The 20,305-nt window shown below is 52.1% G+C and overlaps 1 protein-coding gene and 1 long non-coding RNA gene across 2 annotated transcripts in view; one reads left to right on the top strand and one right to left on the bottom strand.

The window, feature by feature from the left end:
• Positions 1–4,713, bottom strand: part of Hmcn2 (hemicentin 2) — a 149,802-nt gene extending 145,089 nt beyond the window's left edge. Inside the window, exon 1 of the mRNA XM_039106171.2 lies at positions 4,236–4,713. Coding sequence (XP_038962099.1) covers positions 4,236–4,497 — 262 coding nt within the window. The 5' untranslated portion in view covers positions 4,498–4,713. The remainder of the gene's footprint in view (positions 1–4,235) is intronic.
• Positions 4,714–11,178: 6,465 nt separating this feature from the next.
• Positions 11,179–19,842, top strand: LOC134486068 (uncharacterized). The gene is made up of 3 exons (XR_010064748.1): positions 11,179–11,285; positions 12,251–13,639; positions 17,276–19,842. It is a non-coding gene; the product is annotated as an uncharacterized LOC134486068 (long non-coding RNA).
• The last annotated feature ends 463 nt before the right edge of the window (positions 19,843–20,305 follow it).

The following is a 20,305-nucleotide window of genomic DNA, read 5'->3' as shown; positions in this document are numbered from 1 at the left end:
AAAACCATTCCCAAAGCTTAAAGTCATTCTCTGTTTGCAAGGCTGTGCATCCCTAGAAGCGCCACCGAGAGCCTGCACGCGCACTCACAAACACCCGGTAGCTCCCATTAAAAACACACTCGCAGAACGCAGAGCTGGGGGGGGCGGGCAGGTCAGAAACCCCTCTGTCTCCAGTTCATCCTCTACTGAAGGGCATACCATTTGCTGATTCAGCAGACACAGCCAGAGCCCAGCTGCAGTGCCTGCTGGGGATGCAGTGCTCCAAGCCCATACAAGGAAATTCAGGGCCTCCCAGGCCTTGGCAGCTATAGGCAGCAGGCAGCAGAATGGGCTTCATCCAGCCCCGCTCTGCCCCACTTCCTCCAGGAGAGCTGCCTGCCAGACACACACACACACACACACACACACACACACACACACACACACACACCTGTCCCTACATGTCACATTGTCCTCTAGCCCTTTCCCAGCCAGCCACTCGCCCCAGGAGATTCTTTGTTCCAAGCATGTCCCCTGTCCCTGGCAGGAGCAGCCAATGCTCCCTTCTCTAATGCTGCTTCCTCGCAGTCTTTCAGTGTCCCCTACTGAGACTGAGTGATAGCCAGGCACTATACTTAAGTGACCCCTACCCCCTCATTTTGAGATGGTATCTTGATCTTGGGCTTGAACTTTCCAATCTCCTGCCTCAGCCACCGGAGGCTGAGACTACGGGTGCGAACTACCGTGCCCACCTGCATGCCCTTGTTCTGCAGTCCCAAACTGTTACCGCTAGGCTGCTGGGTCCTGGTTATGAATCCTAGTCCCTCTCCCACTGTGGGGCTTCTATATCCTTGAGTTCTTCTCCACTTGGAATCTGGGGGAGCTTTAGGGAAGATGGTTTGGGTAGCCTGTGGGGAGGGTTTGTTTGTTTGCTTGCTTGCCTGCTTTTGTTTAAAAATAAAAAGGTCGGGGTTGGGGATTTAGCTCAGTGGTAGAGCGCTTGCCTAGGAAGCGCAAGGCCCTGGGTTCGGTCCCCAGCTCCGAAAAAAAAGAACCAAAAAAAATAAATAAATAAATAAAAAGGTCTGAGAGTCCAGTGAGGTGGCCCAGCAGGTAAGGGCACTTGCACCAGCACTAACAAGCCCGTGGCGAAGGAAAACAGTGACTCGACCAGTTGTTCTCTGACCTCCACAGGTTTGCTGAGGCCCAGCCACATACATGCATACACCTAGTCAAGAAGCACATACATGCAGTTGACTTTTTTCAAAAGTGAGGTAGCTACCAGGGTGCCCAGCTGAGGGCATATGCTCACCAGACCTACGCTGACCTAACCTCACCCCTCTTTACCTCCTGAGGTCAAGTCCTTCTCAAAATTCTTCCCATGTCAGAAAATTGAACATAAAATTGTTAGAATAAATGTTCATGCAGCATAATGTACAACGGAAACCGGAACTCCAGAGAAGCACAAGGTTGCATGAAGAAAAGTGCATTGAGACCGGGCACCCAGAGTTAGGGTCCGGCTTTCCTTTCAACTCTTGTCTACCTCTGCACCAGAATTGGGGTGGTGATTTCAAAGCATATAGGATGTTCCTGTATCAATCAAAAAGGTTCATGTGTGCTTTCAAAATCGTCTCTAGGGCATCCTAGAGCAGCCCTTATCCTCTCCAGAGCATGCCTGGTCCTCTCCAGAGCATCCCTGGTCCTCTCCAGAGCATCCCTGGTCCTCTCCAGAGCATCCCTGGTCCTCTCCAGAGCATCCCTGGTCCTCTCCAGAGCATCCCTGGTCCTCTCCAGAGCATCCCTGGTCCTCTCCACATCCCTGATCCTCTCCAGAGCATGCCTGGTCCCCTCCAGAGCATCCCTGGTCCTCTCCACATCCCTGTTCCTCTCCAGAGCATGCCCTATCCCTTCAGAGCTGGTGCTACAGGAGCGAGGGAAGGAAGTCGTGGAGCTCCGTCTGCACGCTTGCTGTTAATGATGACTTCAACTCTTTCATGTCAGCTGGAGTTTTCGTTTCCTGGCAGCTGGAGGGCCATTTTCACCTGGAAATTTTTATTTAAATCTGTGGTAACCTTCATTCTGAGGAAAGTTGGACTTGTATTTTACTATCAGCTTTTTAAGAAGGTGAGCATCATTTAAATTTTAGTGGACTTAAAATGAAGTACGGAGGTGCGGTGTGGTGGCGCAGCATGTGGCAGCACTTGCCGCCAAGCCTGTCAGCCTAAGCCTCAGCTCTGGAAGCCACGGGGTGGTAGGAGACAACCAATTCCTGCAAGCTGTCCTCTGAGCTCCACAGACACACCATGGCAAGTACACTCATGCACACACACACCCACACACAAATAAATACTTAAAAAACGAGAAATAAGGGAATAAAAGGGAGCCCCGAGTAAAGCTTGGAAAGGAAGAAGGAAATGAGGTAGAGAAAGAAAGAGAGAAAGGACTGGAGGTTGAAGGTTGACATGAACGGCCGAGTCACACAACCGCACAGAGCCCAGGGAGCATCTGAAGTTAGTGGGCAAGGAGGGGCAGCAAGTACAACCATCAGGAGCCCATTTTGGGGCTCCAGACACTATCTGTCTCGAAAGGCTGCTATCCCGTCCTGAAATGGCAGCCAAGTGTTCTAGAGACAAACAGTAATAGTATCATCTGGCAGGTGGCTTCGGGAAACCCTGTTGGTGCCCTGGGTCTCAGTCACTACAACTAGTGGGTGGACTCACCATATCTAAGCTCCCACAATGTGATAATGGCTTTGGAAGGCCAAGAAAACTGAAAAGTGGGGGAGAGAGAGCTGGAGGGAGAGGCTGACCTACATCCTGACAGAACCCCGCCTCCTCACACACCCAATCTCATTATCCTTTTGGGTCTCCCAGGAGTCTTTTCCTAAAGGCCTGGTCCCTGGGCTTAGACATGGGGAGCCCCGTAGAGAAGAGGAACAAAGCCTCAGACAACACGGAAGGCGTGGAGGGCGCGGAGTCAACCCCTGGAAGATTCTGTGATTGACAAACGTGCACACCCCTGACAGGCCGCCATCATCTCCTTGTGTCTCCTCAAACTCTCCACCGTCGGTGCTGTGTGGGACCTGCCTTTGCGGTGGGAGCCTTCAAAGCTAGCCTGGATAGTCATGTGGATAGATGGAAGCAAAGGGCTTGAAGGAGAACGACACAAAACGTAGCTCTCGGGAGTGAGGCAGGCACAGAGAAGAGCTCATATCCCTGCTTCTTTCCTACTTTCAGTGTAAAGCGGAAATGTTTTCATTTTTAAAAAAAAATGTTGAGGAACGTGGTTAGGGTTGAGGATGTGGGGGACATCTCTCCGCTGGGTGCAGGGGGCTCTTGGTGGGGAGGCTCCCCAGCGAGCATTTTCAACCCCGAGCTAACAGGTTGGCTGCAGGGAGAATCAGCGGTAACTAGGAGCCCCGCTTTCCTGGGAAATTTTGTTGTGCTGGAGTAGGGGGGCAAAGGGGAAAGGGCAACAGGTTCCACCAAGGGCTGCTTTCCCCCTGAAAGAGTGCCCTTTGCCATGTCCTGGCCTCTCATATGCAATCTGGGAGATGGTGACTCAAAGAAAAGAAAAAGAAAAAAAAAAAAAAAAACAACTAAAAACTTATGGAGTCGGCACAGAGCTTGCCCAGTGTGCGTGGAACTCAGGTTCAATCCCCAGCACACAATAAAGGGGATATGTTGGTGCAGGTCTGTGGTCCCAGCATTCTAGAAGATGAGGCAGGAGGATCAGAAGTTCAGAGTCATTCTCCACTACACAGAAAATTGGGAGACCAGCCTGAGCTACAGGAGATCCTGCCTCAAAGGAGGAAGGAAAGGAGGAGGGGAAAGGAGAGGGGGCGGGGGAAGGAGGAAGGAAGGGCAGGTAGGCAGGTAGGCAGGCAGGCAGGCAGGCAAAATAAAATCGAGAACCAAAAACCACACAAGCTCCTGGCACCAGCTGTCAACATCTCCACACTATTTTCCCACTTCACAGATGGAGAAGGTGAGACTTAGAAGCTTGTGGTCGCCTGCTAGAAACTCATAAGCTCAATGCCAACCTAGGGGATGCAGGAGAGAGCGTGGCCAGGCAACGGAAATGTGCCAGAAGATGCTAAGGTTCTGGTTATCGCTTTGCGCCAGGCAAGGCAGAACGTGCAGCAGGGATTGGGGGTTGCGGGGTACGGGACACCGGAGGACAACACCTCGAGGATGCAGGGGAGGAGGGAACCAGCCGCGCCGTGAGGGGACCTTGAGGACCGCGCGAGGCGCTACCTGGGTCGTGGAAAGGCACCAGCGCATAGTTGGCGATGACCCGGCTGCGGCTGCTCAGACTGCGCTCCAGAATGCGTGAGGCGCCGTCGATCACCTGCATCAGATCGTCCCACATGGAGCCGGTGACATCGAAGACGAAGGCCAGGGTGGCGTCTCCTGTGGCGGGGGACAGCGTCTTCGTGGGCTCATCAGATGTGACCGCCGCCGCCACTACTGTGTAGGTCGCCAGGAGCAGCGGCAGGAGCTGCGCCCCAGGCGTCATGCTGAGCCGGAGGCTGCAGCCCTAATGGGACGCGCAGGTCGCAGGGATAGATGGCAGTGCAGTCTCGCTCTAGCGGGCTCACCGGACAGGGGCGCGGCGGGGTTTCCCTGGTGGGAGACCGAGGCGGTCCCTAAAGCCCATCCCGCCTCCCGCACCCCTCCCCCGCGCCCTGCGGCGTGACTCAAACTTTCCCAGCCCCGCGGCTCTCTGGTCCAGCCCTGAGGTTAGAGGAGGACGCAGGGCAGACGGCAGAAGGGAGGTGGGGCCACCAGCCAAAGGCGAGGGATGAGGGTGCGGGAATCCACAGACACCTGCAAGCCCTTCTGCGGGGGCGGAGAGGCCACACGAGCAGTCCAAGCCTCCCTCAGACAGGAATTGCATTCACTGTTACCCTCCCCCCACCCGGCCATCTCGGTGGCTCTGAGCCTCCCTGATATTGTAATTATTCTTGTCAAATTCAATAAGCTTTAGCCTGACGTTCATCATGGGCACAGCATCCCACAGATATATTCTGGAGGCTTGCTGTAACCCTAGGGAAAAGATACTAAGACCAAACATATTTGATACAGGCCATCAGAGGCTCGGAAAAGATACTAAGACCAAACATATTTGATACAGGCCATCAGAGGCTCGGTGAGAGATTAAACCTATTACTAAGTGGCACAGTCAACATCAGAAGCCAAATATAGAAGGACCCCAACTCCCTCAGGCTCTGCTGTTTCCCCTCAATATTGTAAGACATCGTTGCAGGGCACATGGGGACTCCAGAGGATCAGCCACACATTCCTCTGGTCGCCTGTCTAGGCAGACTCACGGATTGCATGTCCGGGCTGGGCCACATGGAAGGGGCTACTGGGACTGGGTTCAACCATCCTTTACCTGGCAGTGCTCCTGTGCCAGCTGGGTGGGTCAGGGTGGTGCTTCTACCAGTGGGCCAAGTGGGGATGTCCTCTGCACAGTCAGGTTGGAGGGTGCTCTCTTTGCCACTGGACTGTTGGGGGGTCCTCATCCATCACTTGGCTGGGCAGAATGCTCCATCCACCTCTGACTGGCCAGAGGTGTTTCCCGCCATCCTGATGCAGCTCTTCATTCTCCCAGGCTGTACACTCCTGATGATGTTTGTCCTTACAAACCAAGAGCCCCTTGGAATAGAGAGTGTCTTAGCGTCCCCACCACCCCACCCTGATCCTACTCTAGTCACTGGCACAAGGTGGACTCATTAGATACTGTCTGACTGGAAGAGGCAGTTTAGGCAAAACGCTTGACTCCTTAGGACCTTCTCTGAGTACAGCCCCCTGGGTGAGGTCGGAGAGACCCTGGACACAGCTGAGAGCTTCGGGCTGTAGAGGGGTCACTCTCTTGACCCTTCCTCCCTTCCTCTGAAAATACCTCAGCCAGGAGACGAGCCACTCCACACCACCTCTTGTCCTTTGGGCTAGCCTCAGCTCCCCCATCTCTGAGGCTGCTGGGGCCACTCTGTCCTGCACGCACAGCCACTATGTCCTCGCCCCAGCTCTGACAAAACTGTGTCACTGGGACTCTGCCTGGACGTGCGACCTTCCTCTGCAACTGAGCTCTGTGAAAACAGAGACCCAGAACCTGGAACACATGGGAGTCCAAAGACTGCCACCAGCATGAGGAAGTGAGTACCAGAGATGGGTTACAGAGCCCTGGCCATAGGCAGGGGTGCCGGCCTGGACATGTCTAAGATTTAAGTCTCTATGAGGCCAGAGCCTCAGGGCAATGATCTCTTGAAGAGCTGTCTGTCTCATGTGATATGGCAGAAGCCATGTCCCCAAGGCCTGAAAGTGGCATTTGCAGGCAAGTTTGATGGGAAGTTTAGTCTCCTGCACTTGTAAACAACTGGCTTTTTAAACCTCCTTGGATGAAGGTTGAGATTGCCCACAGAGCCTGGGCAGGGTAGGCCAGCTGTTGGAGTGAGAAGAGAGACACCAGCTGTGGAAAGACAGTAGCAACCAGGAGCCAAAATGGTGACATTTTGATCCCGGGACAGAGGACTTTGTCATTCAGTTACAGATATGTGCTGAGCTGAATGTCAGGTCCTCCAGGAGGTGCTGTTGAGACAGGGGGATAGGAAGATAAAGGAGTATGGCCCCTACCCAGAGGAGGAGAAACGTGTAAACAAATATTTCTAAGTCAGTGAGCTAAGAGAATGACCCAGTGTTCTGGGAGCTCAGAGGAAGGAGCGGCTGAGCCTAGGAGGTCAGAGAAGGTCATGGAGCAAGGCGGAGATACCAGCAAGAATGAGAGAAAGGTCTGGAAAGAGAAGAGCTGGGACAGCATTCACAAAGGCAAGGGAAGCAGAGAGGCCACCACTGAAGGAGATGGTGGCAGAGGGGACAAAGGCGAGAACCGGGAGGATCCTACACACTTCACCAACCCTTCTGGGGTTTACCTAAAGGTCCTGGAAGCTATCGGAGAATATTCACGGGGGGGGGGGTGGGGGGGGAGGCAGCCCGGTCTGGCTAATTAACATATTCAGGCAGCTCCTGGAGGCTAAGTTCAGAGGACAGACCTTATAGATTTATGGGAAGCCATAAAATTCTCACAGAAGATCGACCCAAAGACAGCAGGGACCTTCTCCTTATGCTGGTACAAGGGATGGAGGGAGCCACAGACTTGAGTCTTGGTGGCTTTGTGGTGGGGGATGTAGCCCAGGCTGGCTTTGAGCCCACAGATTCTCCTCCCTCAGCCTCATAAGTGCCTGTGTTATAGGTGTGTGTCCCCTTCCCCAGACTTAGATTTGAGTTCTGAAACTGCCTGGTGAACTCCAGAGAGGGGCTGGAGAGATGGCTCAGTGGTTAAGAGCCCAGCTGCTGGGCTGGAGAGATGGCTCAGTGGTTAAGAGCACTGACTGCTCTTCCAGAGGTCCCGAGTTCAGTTCCCAGCAACCACATGGTGGCTCACAACCATCTATAATGAGATCTGGGGTCATCTTCTGGCCTGCAGGCACACATGCAGACAGAAAGCTGTATGATGTATACATTAAAAAAAAAAAAAAAAAAAAAAAAAAAGAGCCGAGCTGCTTTTGAGCAGGACCTGGGTTCGATTCCCAGCACCCGCATGGTGGTTCACTGTCATGCAGGACTCCAAATCCGGGGGACCCAATGCCTTCCTTCTTTTCATCTTCATAACCTCCGAGCGTGCACACAGTGCACACACATGCACGTAAGCAAAACACCCGTACGTGAAATCTAATGAATAAACCTAAGGAGAAAACTCTAAGGAGGTAGGAGAACTACTGAGGTCCCTGCAGATGTTTCTTGTCACCCCGCCACTCTGCAAGGACCACTAGGTTCCCTCAGAGACACAGGATGGAAAGAAAAGTTCAAGGCTGGTCTCTGCCTGGCCTCCCTCTGTCGCCATGTTGGGGACCCTGGGGGTGGGGGGAGCGGTCTGATCCCATTACCCAAACAGGGTGGCCATGCCACTGACTCAAGCCCAGGTATCCCAGGTTCTCCCCAGAATGTAACCAGGGCCATGGGAATGGGGGAGACCTGTGGTGGAAATACAACACAAGCAAGCCACAGCAACCAGGTGCGTTCCTGCATCTCCACTTCCCCAGGCCCCAGGAGTCTGCATTTTTCAACCCAAGAGAGCCTACATTAGCCACCCCCACCCCAGACCCAGTAGTCAGGGCTCAGGGGAAGGCAGAGGAGCTGAGGACCAGAACGGACAGAGCTCATGAGGACAAGAGAGGCAGCCAGAGTCCCAGCCTTACAGCCATGGCCCCGCAGCCAGAACTGGATGATTTACTGCCGAGCCCAGTCCCGCTGTGGGACCAGCCTCCAAGTCACATGTACTGCAGGAATGATTTGAAGCCGTCCCAAGAAATAGTTGAGCCACTTGACACAGCAACCGTTGCCCATCCCCATGTTTTCAAGAACAAACAAATGAAAAACTGGGCCAGAGACAGCGCTTTGGGGCTCACTCCCACCACCCGCCTGGTCCAGCTGCTCCGGGGTCTCCTGGGCAGAGCGCCTGCGCGCCTGCGCTGCTTAACCGACATAGCTGGGAGGAGAGCGCATCTCTCAGAGATCATTACTCACTTGTTTCCGGCTGTGTCTTGAGTCTCACTGACATCTAAGGTCCTTCTGTCACTGTCACTGGTGTCAGTGGAGGCTGACACCAACATCCACAGTGAGCTAAGGTTGAATATCTGCACACAGCATCCACAGTGAGCTGGGGGTTAATACCTGCTCACATCTCACATCCGCTCACACACGCATACACCAAACTCTATTTTAGCTTCCTACCTTAAGCGCTGCCTTTCCTCTTCCCAGAAAGCTTGGCTTTGAGCCCCTTAGCTTTCTGGCTAAGGTTAAGCATTTCTCTTGAGTGATCTGAGGGAGAGCTGCCCTGCCCCATTCCATAGAAAATCCTGACAAGTGGGACTCTGTGGTTCCCTACCCATTATGGAAGATGGGCTAGAATTGGCGTTTGACCGTACTCTGGCATAGAGGCTGAAGGTCCATGTGCCGGGGTGTCTTCTGAGGAGACACATGGAGCAGGCTGGAAACCTTTCTCTTGACGGTGTGAAGTCAATCTAAAGTAACAGTGACTCAGAAGGCGTGACCTAGACCAGGCCACCAGGAACAACTAAAGAGTCTGGGAAGACCCACGTGTAATCGATTGGGTTTGGAAAAGGTGCCAACAGGAAAGAACAGGCTTTTCCAACTTACAATGTTGGAACAGCTGTGCATCTATAAAAAGAACTAACGAGGGGGCTGGAGAGATGGCTCAGTGGTTAAGAGCACTGACTATTCTCCCAGAGGGCCTGAGTTCAATTCCCAGTAACCACATGGTGGCTCACAACCATCTGTAATGGGATCTGATGCCCTCTTCTGGTGTGTCTGAGGACAGTGACAGTGTACTCATACACATAATATAAATATTTAAAAACAAACAAAACCTAGCCAGCTCCAATTCCTAACTCACTACACATAAGTAACCAGAGACCACTGACAGGCCTGTGTAAAGGCTAAATTAGAACACTGTTATGAGCAGGGTGTTGAGATGGCTCAAGGATTAAGGATGGGCGTTGTTCAATCACCAGGGGCTTGTGTTTGGATCCCAGCACTCACATCAAGGAGCTCACAAATGCCTAAATTCCAGCTCCAGGGAACCTGATGCCCTCTGCTGGCCTCTGTAGGCACTGCACGCACATAGGGCAAAAACTCAAACATACAAGCATAGGCTCACACACATAAATAATTTCTTAAAAGAAAGGAGAGCGAGAGCTCGAGAGAGCGAGAGCGAGAGTGAGAGCGAGAGCGAGAGCGAGAGCGAGAGCGAGAGAGAGAGAGAAGTGCTTTCTCCTTTCACTTAATGATGCAGTGACAGCATCCGAGGAGCTGAGCAGCTCTCTTGAAACCATGAGGAAGTCAGTGCAAAGAGCACATGAAAGTGGACCTCTCTTCGGGGCTGTCTTAACCATGGCTTCTCTACTGTGCACTTGCCTTTGGAATTACTCAGACTGTATTGAGTTCTGTGTTAAGTGCAGCTACCAACATCCCCATCTGAGAAGCAACCACATCCCAGAGACAACCGCATCCCTGAAGCACCTCCATCCAAGCAGTGTTTCTGTGGACATCTTCCTGATTTTTCCCTTCAGATGGTCACAGTCTTACATAACTTCTTCTCTTCAGGCAATAGATATACATCCTTGCACACTACTGTCTAAGCAACTTTTCCTATAATTTTTCTTTAGACGCTGGCTCTGGAACTTCACCCCCCCCCCAGATGCCGAGGGACCCTGAAGAGAGAACTGGACTGCTCACAGCAGAAAGCAAGCCACGTGAACACGTCTCCGAAGAGCAGAAGTGACCTTTGACGCATTCACATCTCCAAGCCCTGTGGCAGGCACACAGTAGGACCTGGCACACAGTAGGACCTTAATAAACAGGTGCTGTATGAGTGGATCGCTGCACACAGTGGGGCTTCAAAAAAACAATAAACAAGTGTCATATGGATGGCTCGCTAGAGCCATGGAACCCCCCAAGCTTGATCATCACAGTGAAGACACAAGATGTCTCCTGTCTTGTGTGTGTGTGTGTGTGTGTGTGTGTGTGTGTGTGTGTGTATTGTGTGTATGCATGCACAGGTGCATGTGGAAGTTGGAGGACAAGTTCAGGCACAATCCACTTTGTTTTTCTTTATGACAGTGTCTCTCGCTTGTCTGGAACTTGTCCTATGAGCCACCCCCCCCCCCAGGGATCCACCCTTCTCTGCCTTCCCAGAACTGAGATTCCAAGCACATACCTCCATGCCTGGCTTTTTATGTGAGTACTGGGGTTCGAACTCAGGTCCTTGCACAGCGAGAACGTTACTGACTAAGCTGTCACCTGGACCCTGGTTCTTCAATACCTTCCCCTAATATACTCGACTGCATCATGATGATAATGTCCCCCAAGTGTGTGGGGAATGTGGTCAGAATTGGACAGTCCCTGTGTCTGAGGAGCAAGGCCCTCAGAGCCAGCAAGTTTATCAAGCCTCACTTGCCACTAAATCCAGGCTGCTGTCATAGTCATGGTCCCTACCCACCCACACACCACCCGCTAGCACTATTCTGTAGTGCTGAGCAGCAAAGTCAAAAGTTCACCCAGAAGCCCCTGGGATACTGTCTCAGGTAGAGTTCTGCTCAACCGGAAGATTCCAAGAGCCTGTTTCCAAGGAAACAGGAGGGAAGCATGAAACTCAGGAATCACTTCCTGTCTCTGAGAGATGCTGGGTCCAGATGTGGGGCTGTGAGTTGGGGCAATGCTGAGGTAAACAGCAGGGAGGGGGCCTCAGGGCATTGAGACAAGAAATTACTGAAGAAGCCACCAATTCGTGGCTAGGTTTGTGTCCCCACAGAAATAAAAATAGGCATTTGATTGGGTGTGGTAACACACGCCTTTAATCCCAGCATTTGGGAGGCAGACTCATGAATGTGAGGCTAGCCTGATCTACATAACAAGTTCCAGGACAGTCAGGGCCACATGAGACCTTTCTCAGAAATAATCAAATAGGTTCATAGGTAGAGTGATTACAACACACTCCTGTGGACCCCTATTCAGAGGCCCAGTACCCACATAAAAACCCGGCATGTGGGTGCATATCTGTAATCCCAGGTGGGAGGGGGAGACAGCAGAATCCTGGGGGCTCATTAGCAGCAAGTTTAGCCAAACCACTGTGCTCTAGGTTCCGTGAGAGGCTCTGCTTCAAAGAGTAGAGAGCAATCCAGAAAGACACCTGGTGTCAGCCTCTAGCTTCTTCACATATGTATGTGTGAGCTCCCCTGCACATAGGCATGCACACATGTGCATGTGCATACACACACACACACGCACACATACAAACGTATGCACACACCTTCCAGACTTTCAATCAAAGACTTGCCTGTATTGTTCACAACACCTCAAAGGAGTAGCAAGCACCCATTCATGAGTCAGTGGATGGATGAAGTAAGTGTGTTATTAGCCACACAAATACTGGGGCTCCGTGCACATAATCACTACAGCAGAGGCACACGGCAACATGCTAGGCTTCACTTTGATATTTTATAAAAGAGCAGAATGTAGTTGCCAGAGAAAGGTAGATGGAAGCCCAGAGTTGGGGTTCACAACTCGAGAAGGGAAGCCAGCAGGGGTCTCCCTCTACCTCTGAGGTAGGCTGGCCCAGCCCATGAGGAAGGCCTGCTGGGTTCTGGGCCAGACTTACTCCACCACCCACTCTGATCCCTGCCTTTAAGGACTTGCCAACTCAAATTACCTCAAGAAGTCTCCACTAAAGGATCCGAAGGCTCAGAATATGATTTCAATCAAGGAAACAGAGCCCTTCAACACCGAGGCAAGGACAGGTGGCCTTTGACAAACACAGAGACTTGCAGAAGGAACCATATTGAAGGTGTTTTGATTGCTGCAACCTGGAACTGCTGACCCAAGGAACTGTGCTTGGAAATCCGGAAAGGGGACATGGTGCTTCCAGCCCACGCATCACCAGAACCTTCTGGCACGCAGAGTAGCTGGGTCGGGATTAAGGCAGTGGACTCCTTTAACAAGCCAGGTCTAATTGTGTCTCTGCAGATGTTTAATGGAAGCCAGAATCCCAGACAGGCAGCTTCAAGAACAATGCTGGACAGGTTCTCATGTGGGAACCAGAGACACAAAAGTGGTGGTAGTTAATCAAGTCCCTGGTTCTTGGGAAGCGACAACACAAAGAGCTGCAGCATCTGATCATTACCCTGGAGCTCAGACACAAGACGCAGTCCTGTCTGAGCCCTCATAACACTGCTCACGTTAGCGACTCCCCTCCAGCACCAGGCTTCCTCCTGGAGAGAGGAAGCGTGCCTTCTGGCATCCCTCAGGACTCCAGAGTCTACCCTAGAGTCGAGTCCCAGGGAAGAGAGTTGATTGGCTCTCAGCGAATCGCATGCCCAACTCTGTACTAGGCACTGGAACCGGAGGGAGATAAGACACAATGATTGGCTTTCCCCCGGGTCACGTGATCACTCTATCTCGGGGCGTTTCAGCAGAAAGCATGGAGAAGACTGTTCTTCACAGGTCATGGAAGCTTGAGTCCCTTGACCATCTTTCCCACATCAGGTCCCGCAAAAGTCCTTGAACTAGATGCATCCAGCAAGCACTCTATAATTGCTGAGAGACAAACTGCTGCTCCCTCCCAACCCAATAGCACCTTCTCTTTGACATCTCAGGCCCGAGTGGATGGAAAGGTAGACTCGTGATTTGGAATGAGTTCCTTTTCTCAGTAGGGCCCCACCCCAGGCAGTTTCTCCTAGTTCTGTGAACTAGAAAAGGTGGAGAGATATATTTGATAATCCAGCTCACGGAGGGAGCTGATGACCGGCTCTTGGAGAAGTGATTTTCTTTGAACATGATACTACAGACGGGAAGCTGTCTCGAGTGTCCCATCCTGGCGTGCAGAACACAGTTTCTACCTCTGGACCTGCCATGAAAGCAAGCCCACACCCACACCCACGCCCTCCCAGCCTCCCATTGGGTGTTCCTTAAATGAGCGAACGGAACACAAGAGCCTGGCCGCCGTCTGACCTTCAGGCCCCACTCAATGAAAGCATCACAGCCAAACGGAATGCAAGGGAGACTCAGGCATCAGAGAGAAGGTGGGTCCTAGCTGAAAAACCCAGAGTATTAACAAAAGGGAAACCACACCTCAGTTTCTCTCTAGTCCTCTCAACACATTTGCCCAAAGGTCTCGGTCTCTCTCTCTCTCTCTCTCTCTCTCTCTCTCTCTAGTTTCCTTCAAGTTTCTCCTCTCCCTACCTCCCACCATCCCTCCCCTTCCTTCCAAGTCTAGGGTTTTATTTTCCCTCCTAATAGCAACGAGTTGTTTTTTTTTTTTAATACAAGTATACTTAGGTTTATTTTTTTAATTATTAGCGGTTTGTGTGTGGAGGTCTGGGGTGGTGGTGTGCATGTGGGTGCCGTGGCTTACACATGGAAGTTCAATGACAACTTTGGGAAATCGTTTATTTTCTCCCACTGTTGAAGGAGAGTCTCTGTCATTTCTGCCATGATGGGTACTCCAGGAGAGCCAGCCTGGGAACGTCTGGGCCATCCTCCCATCTCTGGGTCCCATCTCCCAGGAGTGCTCGGATTACAGATGTGAGCTGCTCCATCTGTCTTCTTTGCGTGGTTTGTGGGGATCAAACTCGGGGCTTCAGGCCTGTGAAGCAAGAACGTTCACCCACTGAGCCATCTTGTTGGCCCAACTTAGTCCGTCTAGATTTATGATAGCTTTCCCTACCCGTTTCCCTTCTTCTGCCCACAAAGCTGCTGCAAAACACACTCGATGTTCAGTGGGGATGGAGTGGGAGGGGGCGGAGGATACTCAGAAATCGACCAACCTCCCTCATCAAAGACACCTTTGAGAAACGGGCGGAGGAGGGCTTCCTAAACGTCTATTTGGTGATACACAGTTGACAGCTCAAAGTTAGTCATTTCCCATGGACTCCTACGCAGGGAGCAGGGGACAGGCAAGAATTCATGTGCAAATTCATGTACACCTGCCTCATGAAGGGGCCATTAATGGTCCAAGGACCCAGAAATGTGCTTTGACTCAGCTCTCAGACAACTACAGACGCCCTGTCCTTCAGAGGTGCCATTCTGTTCTGGGCTTGACTGATTCATTTTGATGGTGACTCAGTTTTCCCAGTAATTGACAAAAAAAAAAAAAATCAGTAAGCATGCAGAATGAAAACATTTACGCCAAGCCAAGCAGTGACAGCACACACCTTTGGTTCCAGCACTGGGGAGGCAGAGGCAGTCGGATCTCTGAGTCTGAGGCCAACCAGGTCTACAGAGAGAGTTCCAGGACAGCCAGGGCTGCACAGAGAAACCCTGTCTCCAAGAACCAAACTAAAAAAATATGAATAAAAAATAAATGAAATAAAAGAGAACACCAATCTATCAGTCTCTCGTTGGTGTTTCTAGAACATTCTACCCAACAACATCGGAGCACACGTTATTCTGTATTGCATCTGCAACAGTCGCCATGTGCAGGATCGTGACAAACCTTAACAAATTTAAAGAAATTGAAGTGCTCGGTAGATGTTTCCTGGCTGCACTGTTAATTGAACTGAAACTCATTAAGGAAAAATAAGCAAACTCTCAAATGTCCAGGGGTTCTCTGAAGCAGCTCCCATAGCATAACTTACAGCCTTAAATGCTCGGATAAGAAGAGAGATCTTGGAAATGGAGACAATGCTATGTAGTTAAGAGGGCTGGCTGCTCTTGCAGAAGACCCAAGACCAGCACCCACAGAGCCATTCACGGCCTGAAACTCCAGCCCCGGGGAGCCCAACACCATCCACGAGCACGGCTTCCATCTGCCCATACCCACACAAACACATACACATATATTTAAAACTAAAATAAAGAAGAGCTCAAATCAGTAAGCTAAACTCTTACATGGATCGGCAGGATGTTTCAGTGGTCAGGACATCTTTAATGACAAGCCCTAATTAACCTGAGCTCAGTCCGCTTGGTAGAAGGAAAGAACCAATCCACACAAGTCCTCTTCTGACCGGCAAAGATGAGCACAGCAGTGGGAATGTCCCCCCAGGCATAGCTGCCTCCAAATAGCATCCTCCTCTCCAGACCGGATACTTGGACCTGGATCTTCAGTGCAACCTCACCAAATCCAGGTACAGAGGCCTTGGGTAGAGAGAATCTGGCTGTGGCACCTGTGGTAATTCTGATGGTCAACTTGACAGGATTTTTGTATCACCATGGAAACAGATCTCTGAGCACATCTGCAAGCGATTTTTCTAGACTACTTTTAGCCATAGATGTGGCCTGCCGTCTCCTGGGCTGGTGAGCTAGCTGGTTTATGTCAACTTGACACAAGCTGGAGTCATCAGGGAGAAGGGGGACTCAGTTGAGAAAATGCCTCCGTAAGATCCAGCTTAATTAGTGATCTATGGAGGGAGGGCCAGCCCACTCTGGGTGGTGCCATTCCTAGGCTGGTGGTCCTGGATGCTGTAAGGAAACAGGCTGCACAAGCTCTGAGGAGAAAGTCAGTAAACAGCACTCCTCCCATGGCCTCTGCATCAGCTCCTGGCTCCAGGTGCCTGCCCTGCTTGAGTTCCCCCCCACCCCTTGACTTCCTTTGATGACGATGGCTGAACAAACCCTTTCCTCCCCAGGTTTCTTTGGTCACAGTGTTTTGTCACAGTCATAGAAACCCTGACTAAGACAGCTGGGGTCTAAATAAGGAGGAAGCGAACTGAGCATTCATGACAGGGATGGTAGACACAGTCCAAGCAGCCTCCTCGAGCTCAGGTGGCCATCGCTTCCTCTCCACTGTGGACTGCACTCTAACGGGCACTGGAACAAGTCTTCTTTTTCTTGAGTGGCCTTTGTCAGGTATTTTGTCACAGCCGTGGGAAAGTGACTGAATATACAGCACATTTACCGGGCCTCCTCACATCACCCTGCTGAGGCCAAAAGGCATCTGGTTAAGGTACGCCCTTCTGCTGCCCATTCTGCAAGACAGGACACCGAGGCTCCTTGTGGCTCACTTTGCATTGCCCCACAGCTTGCAGCTGGGCAGGGTGGAACCAGGACTGGACCCTAGAGAAAGAGCATTAGCCGAAGACACCTTGTAAGAACCTGGAACAACTGTGGTGGCCTGGAGTTGCCTCAGTGCACACCCAGGGACCCGCAGAGAGCCGCTTTTCCAGGCCCCACCCTGCCTCTGAACTTCTGCCTTTGAGGCTGCCTGATGGCCCATCAGACTTCCTCCCATAGGACAGAGCCATCTCCTGCTCTGGTAAGGGCTGGTCAGGAGCCAGAAGGCCTTACAGGTCTCAAAGCGGGATGGTTCCAGCAGAGAGCTGGCTCCGTGTTGCTGGGTAAGTATGAACACTGAAGTTCGGGTCCCGGAACACCGGTGAAGGTTGGGTGGGCCTGGCAAGCTGGCTACACTTCTAGTGGAAACAGGATCTTCAGAGTAAGCTGTTGTTAGACCAGTCATATCAGTGGGCTATGGGTTCACCCAAGAGACCCTGCCTCAAAGAATAAGGTAGAGGGTGACTGAGGAAGACACATGGGCACACACATGGGAAGGGACAAATGGCTGCTTTGAGCTCAGAAGGTGACCGCAGCAGTAGCTAGCACAGTCCCAGCACAAGGGCCCTGCTTCCCTTGCTGGACTGCAAAGAGCAAGTTCCAGGTCCAACAGTGCCCCTGCCTCAGCACCCCCATACCACACACATCCACCTCTGATCTCTCCACAGCCCTCACTTCTACTGCTCAGGTCCAGGGCACCTGCAGAAACCAAGGAAGAGTCAGCTCGTCTGGAGCCTGGAAGCCCCTTGCAACATTTGACAACCCTTTTAGGAGCAGAGGCAGCCTTGTCTACAAAATGCAGGTGTGATACCAGTTACGGACTCTAGAGGGCGCTTCCACAAGTATTAAATGAGCGCAGCAAGGATCTGGGGCCAGCTGTATCTGAATGACCATTCATTCATCCACTAAATGTTAAAATGGGGACTTACAGAGAAGAGCCATCCCACCAGGCTTGCTGGGAAGCACAGAGAGGAGGAGCTACGTGCTAAGAGTGCAAGTACCCAAAAGTGACCTCTTGTCTCTCTACCTTCCCCGTCTCCCCAGTTGGAATTTACCTCTGCACCTTTGTATCTGATGAGTCTGTCCATCCTTCTCCTCACCTAAGGATCCTGAAATCCTTTAAGGGCAGATGTGTCCTTTTTCCTCCAGGAATCCCTATCGACGGCTGTCTGTGACAGCTCAAACCTACCCTTTGTGGGTCGCTTAGCCCATCTGTGGTTGGGGTCTTTAGCCTTTCTACATGGACAGCAGGCTCCTCAGACCAGCATCACACAGCTGTTACATTTGCACACGAGGCTCAGGCTGAGGGGCACCAGGGAGCTTTTGGCTTCTGCCTTGAATCCACGGAGATAGCAGTCACCTTGTTTTTGTGGACTTGACGCACAGGCTCTAGTTAGTGGTCTGAGATTGTCCTGTGCTGATGACTCTCTTACAAGATGGCCCACCCCCACCTCCTGTATTCATATCACCCAGGTCCCAGCTCTGCCTTCCAGCATGGCAGCTGGCTAGTCATCCGAAGCAGAGCTTCTCACATGCACCTGTGTGGAATCTATAGAACTCTCAGTGAGCTCTTTACAACACTGGGGGTTCCAGTGGCTAACCCAGGGCAAGCCCTCTGCGGTGGTTTGAATAGGAGGCTCCCCAAGGCTCATATATTTGAACACTTGGTCACCAGGGAGTGGCGATCCTTGACAGGGATTAGGAGGTCCACCCTTGTTGGAGGAAGTGGGTCACTGTGGGGTGGGCTTTGGGATTTTCGCTGTAGAACCCTCAGCTCCCACTCCAGCACCATGCCTGCCTGTATGCCACCATGCTGAAAATACACTAAGCTTCTGCAACTGTAAGCCAGCCCCAGGGAAATTTTTTCCTTTGTAGGAGTTGTGTGGTTATGGTGTCCCTCTACAATAGAAGACTAACCCTCTGTCCCAGGATTGTTCTGGAAGTCACCACCACTCCCAGTCTTTCTGACTCTGGGGGAGCGGAGGAGGTGGTTTCACGACTCACTACATGGTTTGACTCCTGAGATCTGCAGAAGTGAGTGGCTAGCCTGGGGTCTCACCTGGGAAAAGGACACAATTTCTGAGACAGGAGACAAAACAGTCCCTGACCGGAGGGACCCTGACAAAGTCCTTCCTGGCCACCTCCTTATGGACTCCAAGTCGATATCCTGGCCAGTCCAGAGCCACTAGTTCCCAAGTCTTTCAGCAAAACAAAGGTGCACTCCGCAGGATCCCTTCTCCTGGAATATCCTGGCATAGGAGAATTTACATGCAAATACTTGGAAGAGACATCCGGTCGTTTAAATCGACCCAAAGGCACGCGCAATCGTTTAGAGAGGATCTAAGTCCGGATGGCGACACAGGGGGAGACCCGAGATGGCGTAATTCAAGACCCGCGTGCATTTCTCTTCCGAGACAAACTCTGTCTTGGGCTGGTGTGGCGACGGGCCAGAAACATTTGTTTGAGGCTAGTTTCTTTGCTTTCACTCCATTGGCTAGAGCGGAACCGCATGGCCGCCCTTGCTCAAGGGAGGCTGGGAAATGTAGTCCTTTGCTCCACACACCGCCCTGCTGAAAGCAAATGCAGGAGGCAACAACTTTCCAAGAGCTCACTTTTCCCAAGCTCAGGGGATTTTAATGGCCTTTCCACGCCAGATAGACAGAGGACAAGGTGGATGGGTGTCAGGTAAGGTGGGTGAGGGTGGCAGGTAGACAGTGACCACAGTAGGGATTCTGCTTCGCACCTCTACCACCATCCCCACCTCAAGCCCCTCTCTGCCCGTTCCTGTCCATGCCAAGTGTGGTCCTAAGTATTTTGTTATGGTGTGGCTGTGAGGTGTCCGCTGCAGAATGGCACATTAAACACTGGTATTGGCCCCTGCCCGATGGTCCTGTTTTGGGATTCCGTGGAACGTTCCACATGTGGCCCGCCTAGCTGGCAGAAGTGGGCCACTAACTGTGGACCTTGGAAATTATTATCCCCTTCTGGTTTGGCCCGAGTTCTCTGCTCCCTCGATGGAGGAAGTGTGAGGAGGCCCTGCCTGAACTCCTACCACCATCGTTTCCCCGCCATGGTAAACTGGCAAGATGGAAGGCTCCCACTGTGAAGGAAGCCCGCTGGGTCACCATAGAGAGCTCACTTCCCTGGGAGGGGGGAGAAATCGTTGGTGAAGCTGGCACGTAAGTCACCCAGGATAGGCTGAACCAGGGCGCACACACTAAGGTCAAGGCCTGCCCGAGGCAAAATGAGGGAGAATGGATGTGCCATCCAATGCTCTCAGCCCTCAGAGACCCTAAGTTAAGGCTCCACGGTTGACAGCAGGCACACCCATGTGACCAGCTTCCCTTGCATCGGCCATTCAGGACAGACCCTCCTATTGGCAGAGAAACCGCTGTGCACACATTCCATGTATGTGTGTGTTGTGTTGGTATGAATGTGAGGTGTACACACCCAGGACCACACACGCAGAGGCCAGGGGGGACATATATCACCCTCTGCCTTATTGCCGTGAGACAAGATCTCTCACTGAACCAGAGGCTGGCTGGCCTGAAAGCTCCCAGAACTCCTCTGGCTCTGTCTCCCTGCGGGGGGGGGTCACAGGCCTGCACAGCTGCACCCCATTACATGCTGCTGGGGATTCGAACCCAGGTCCTCATGCTTGCAGAGAAGGCACTTCACTACGAGTGCCTCTCCCCAGC

The sequence above is a fragment of the Rattus norvegicus genome, chromosome 3 (genome assembly GCF_036323735.1).
Source record: "Rattus norvegicus strain BN/NHsdMcwi chromosome 3, GRCr8, whole genome shotgun sequence".
NCBI lineage: Eukaryota > Metazoa > Chordata > Mammalia > Rodentia > Muridae > Rattus > Rattus norvegicus.
The sequence above is the reverse complement of the archived record's forward strand: the minus strand, read 5'-3'. Positions and strand labels throughout refer to the sequence as shown.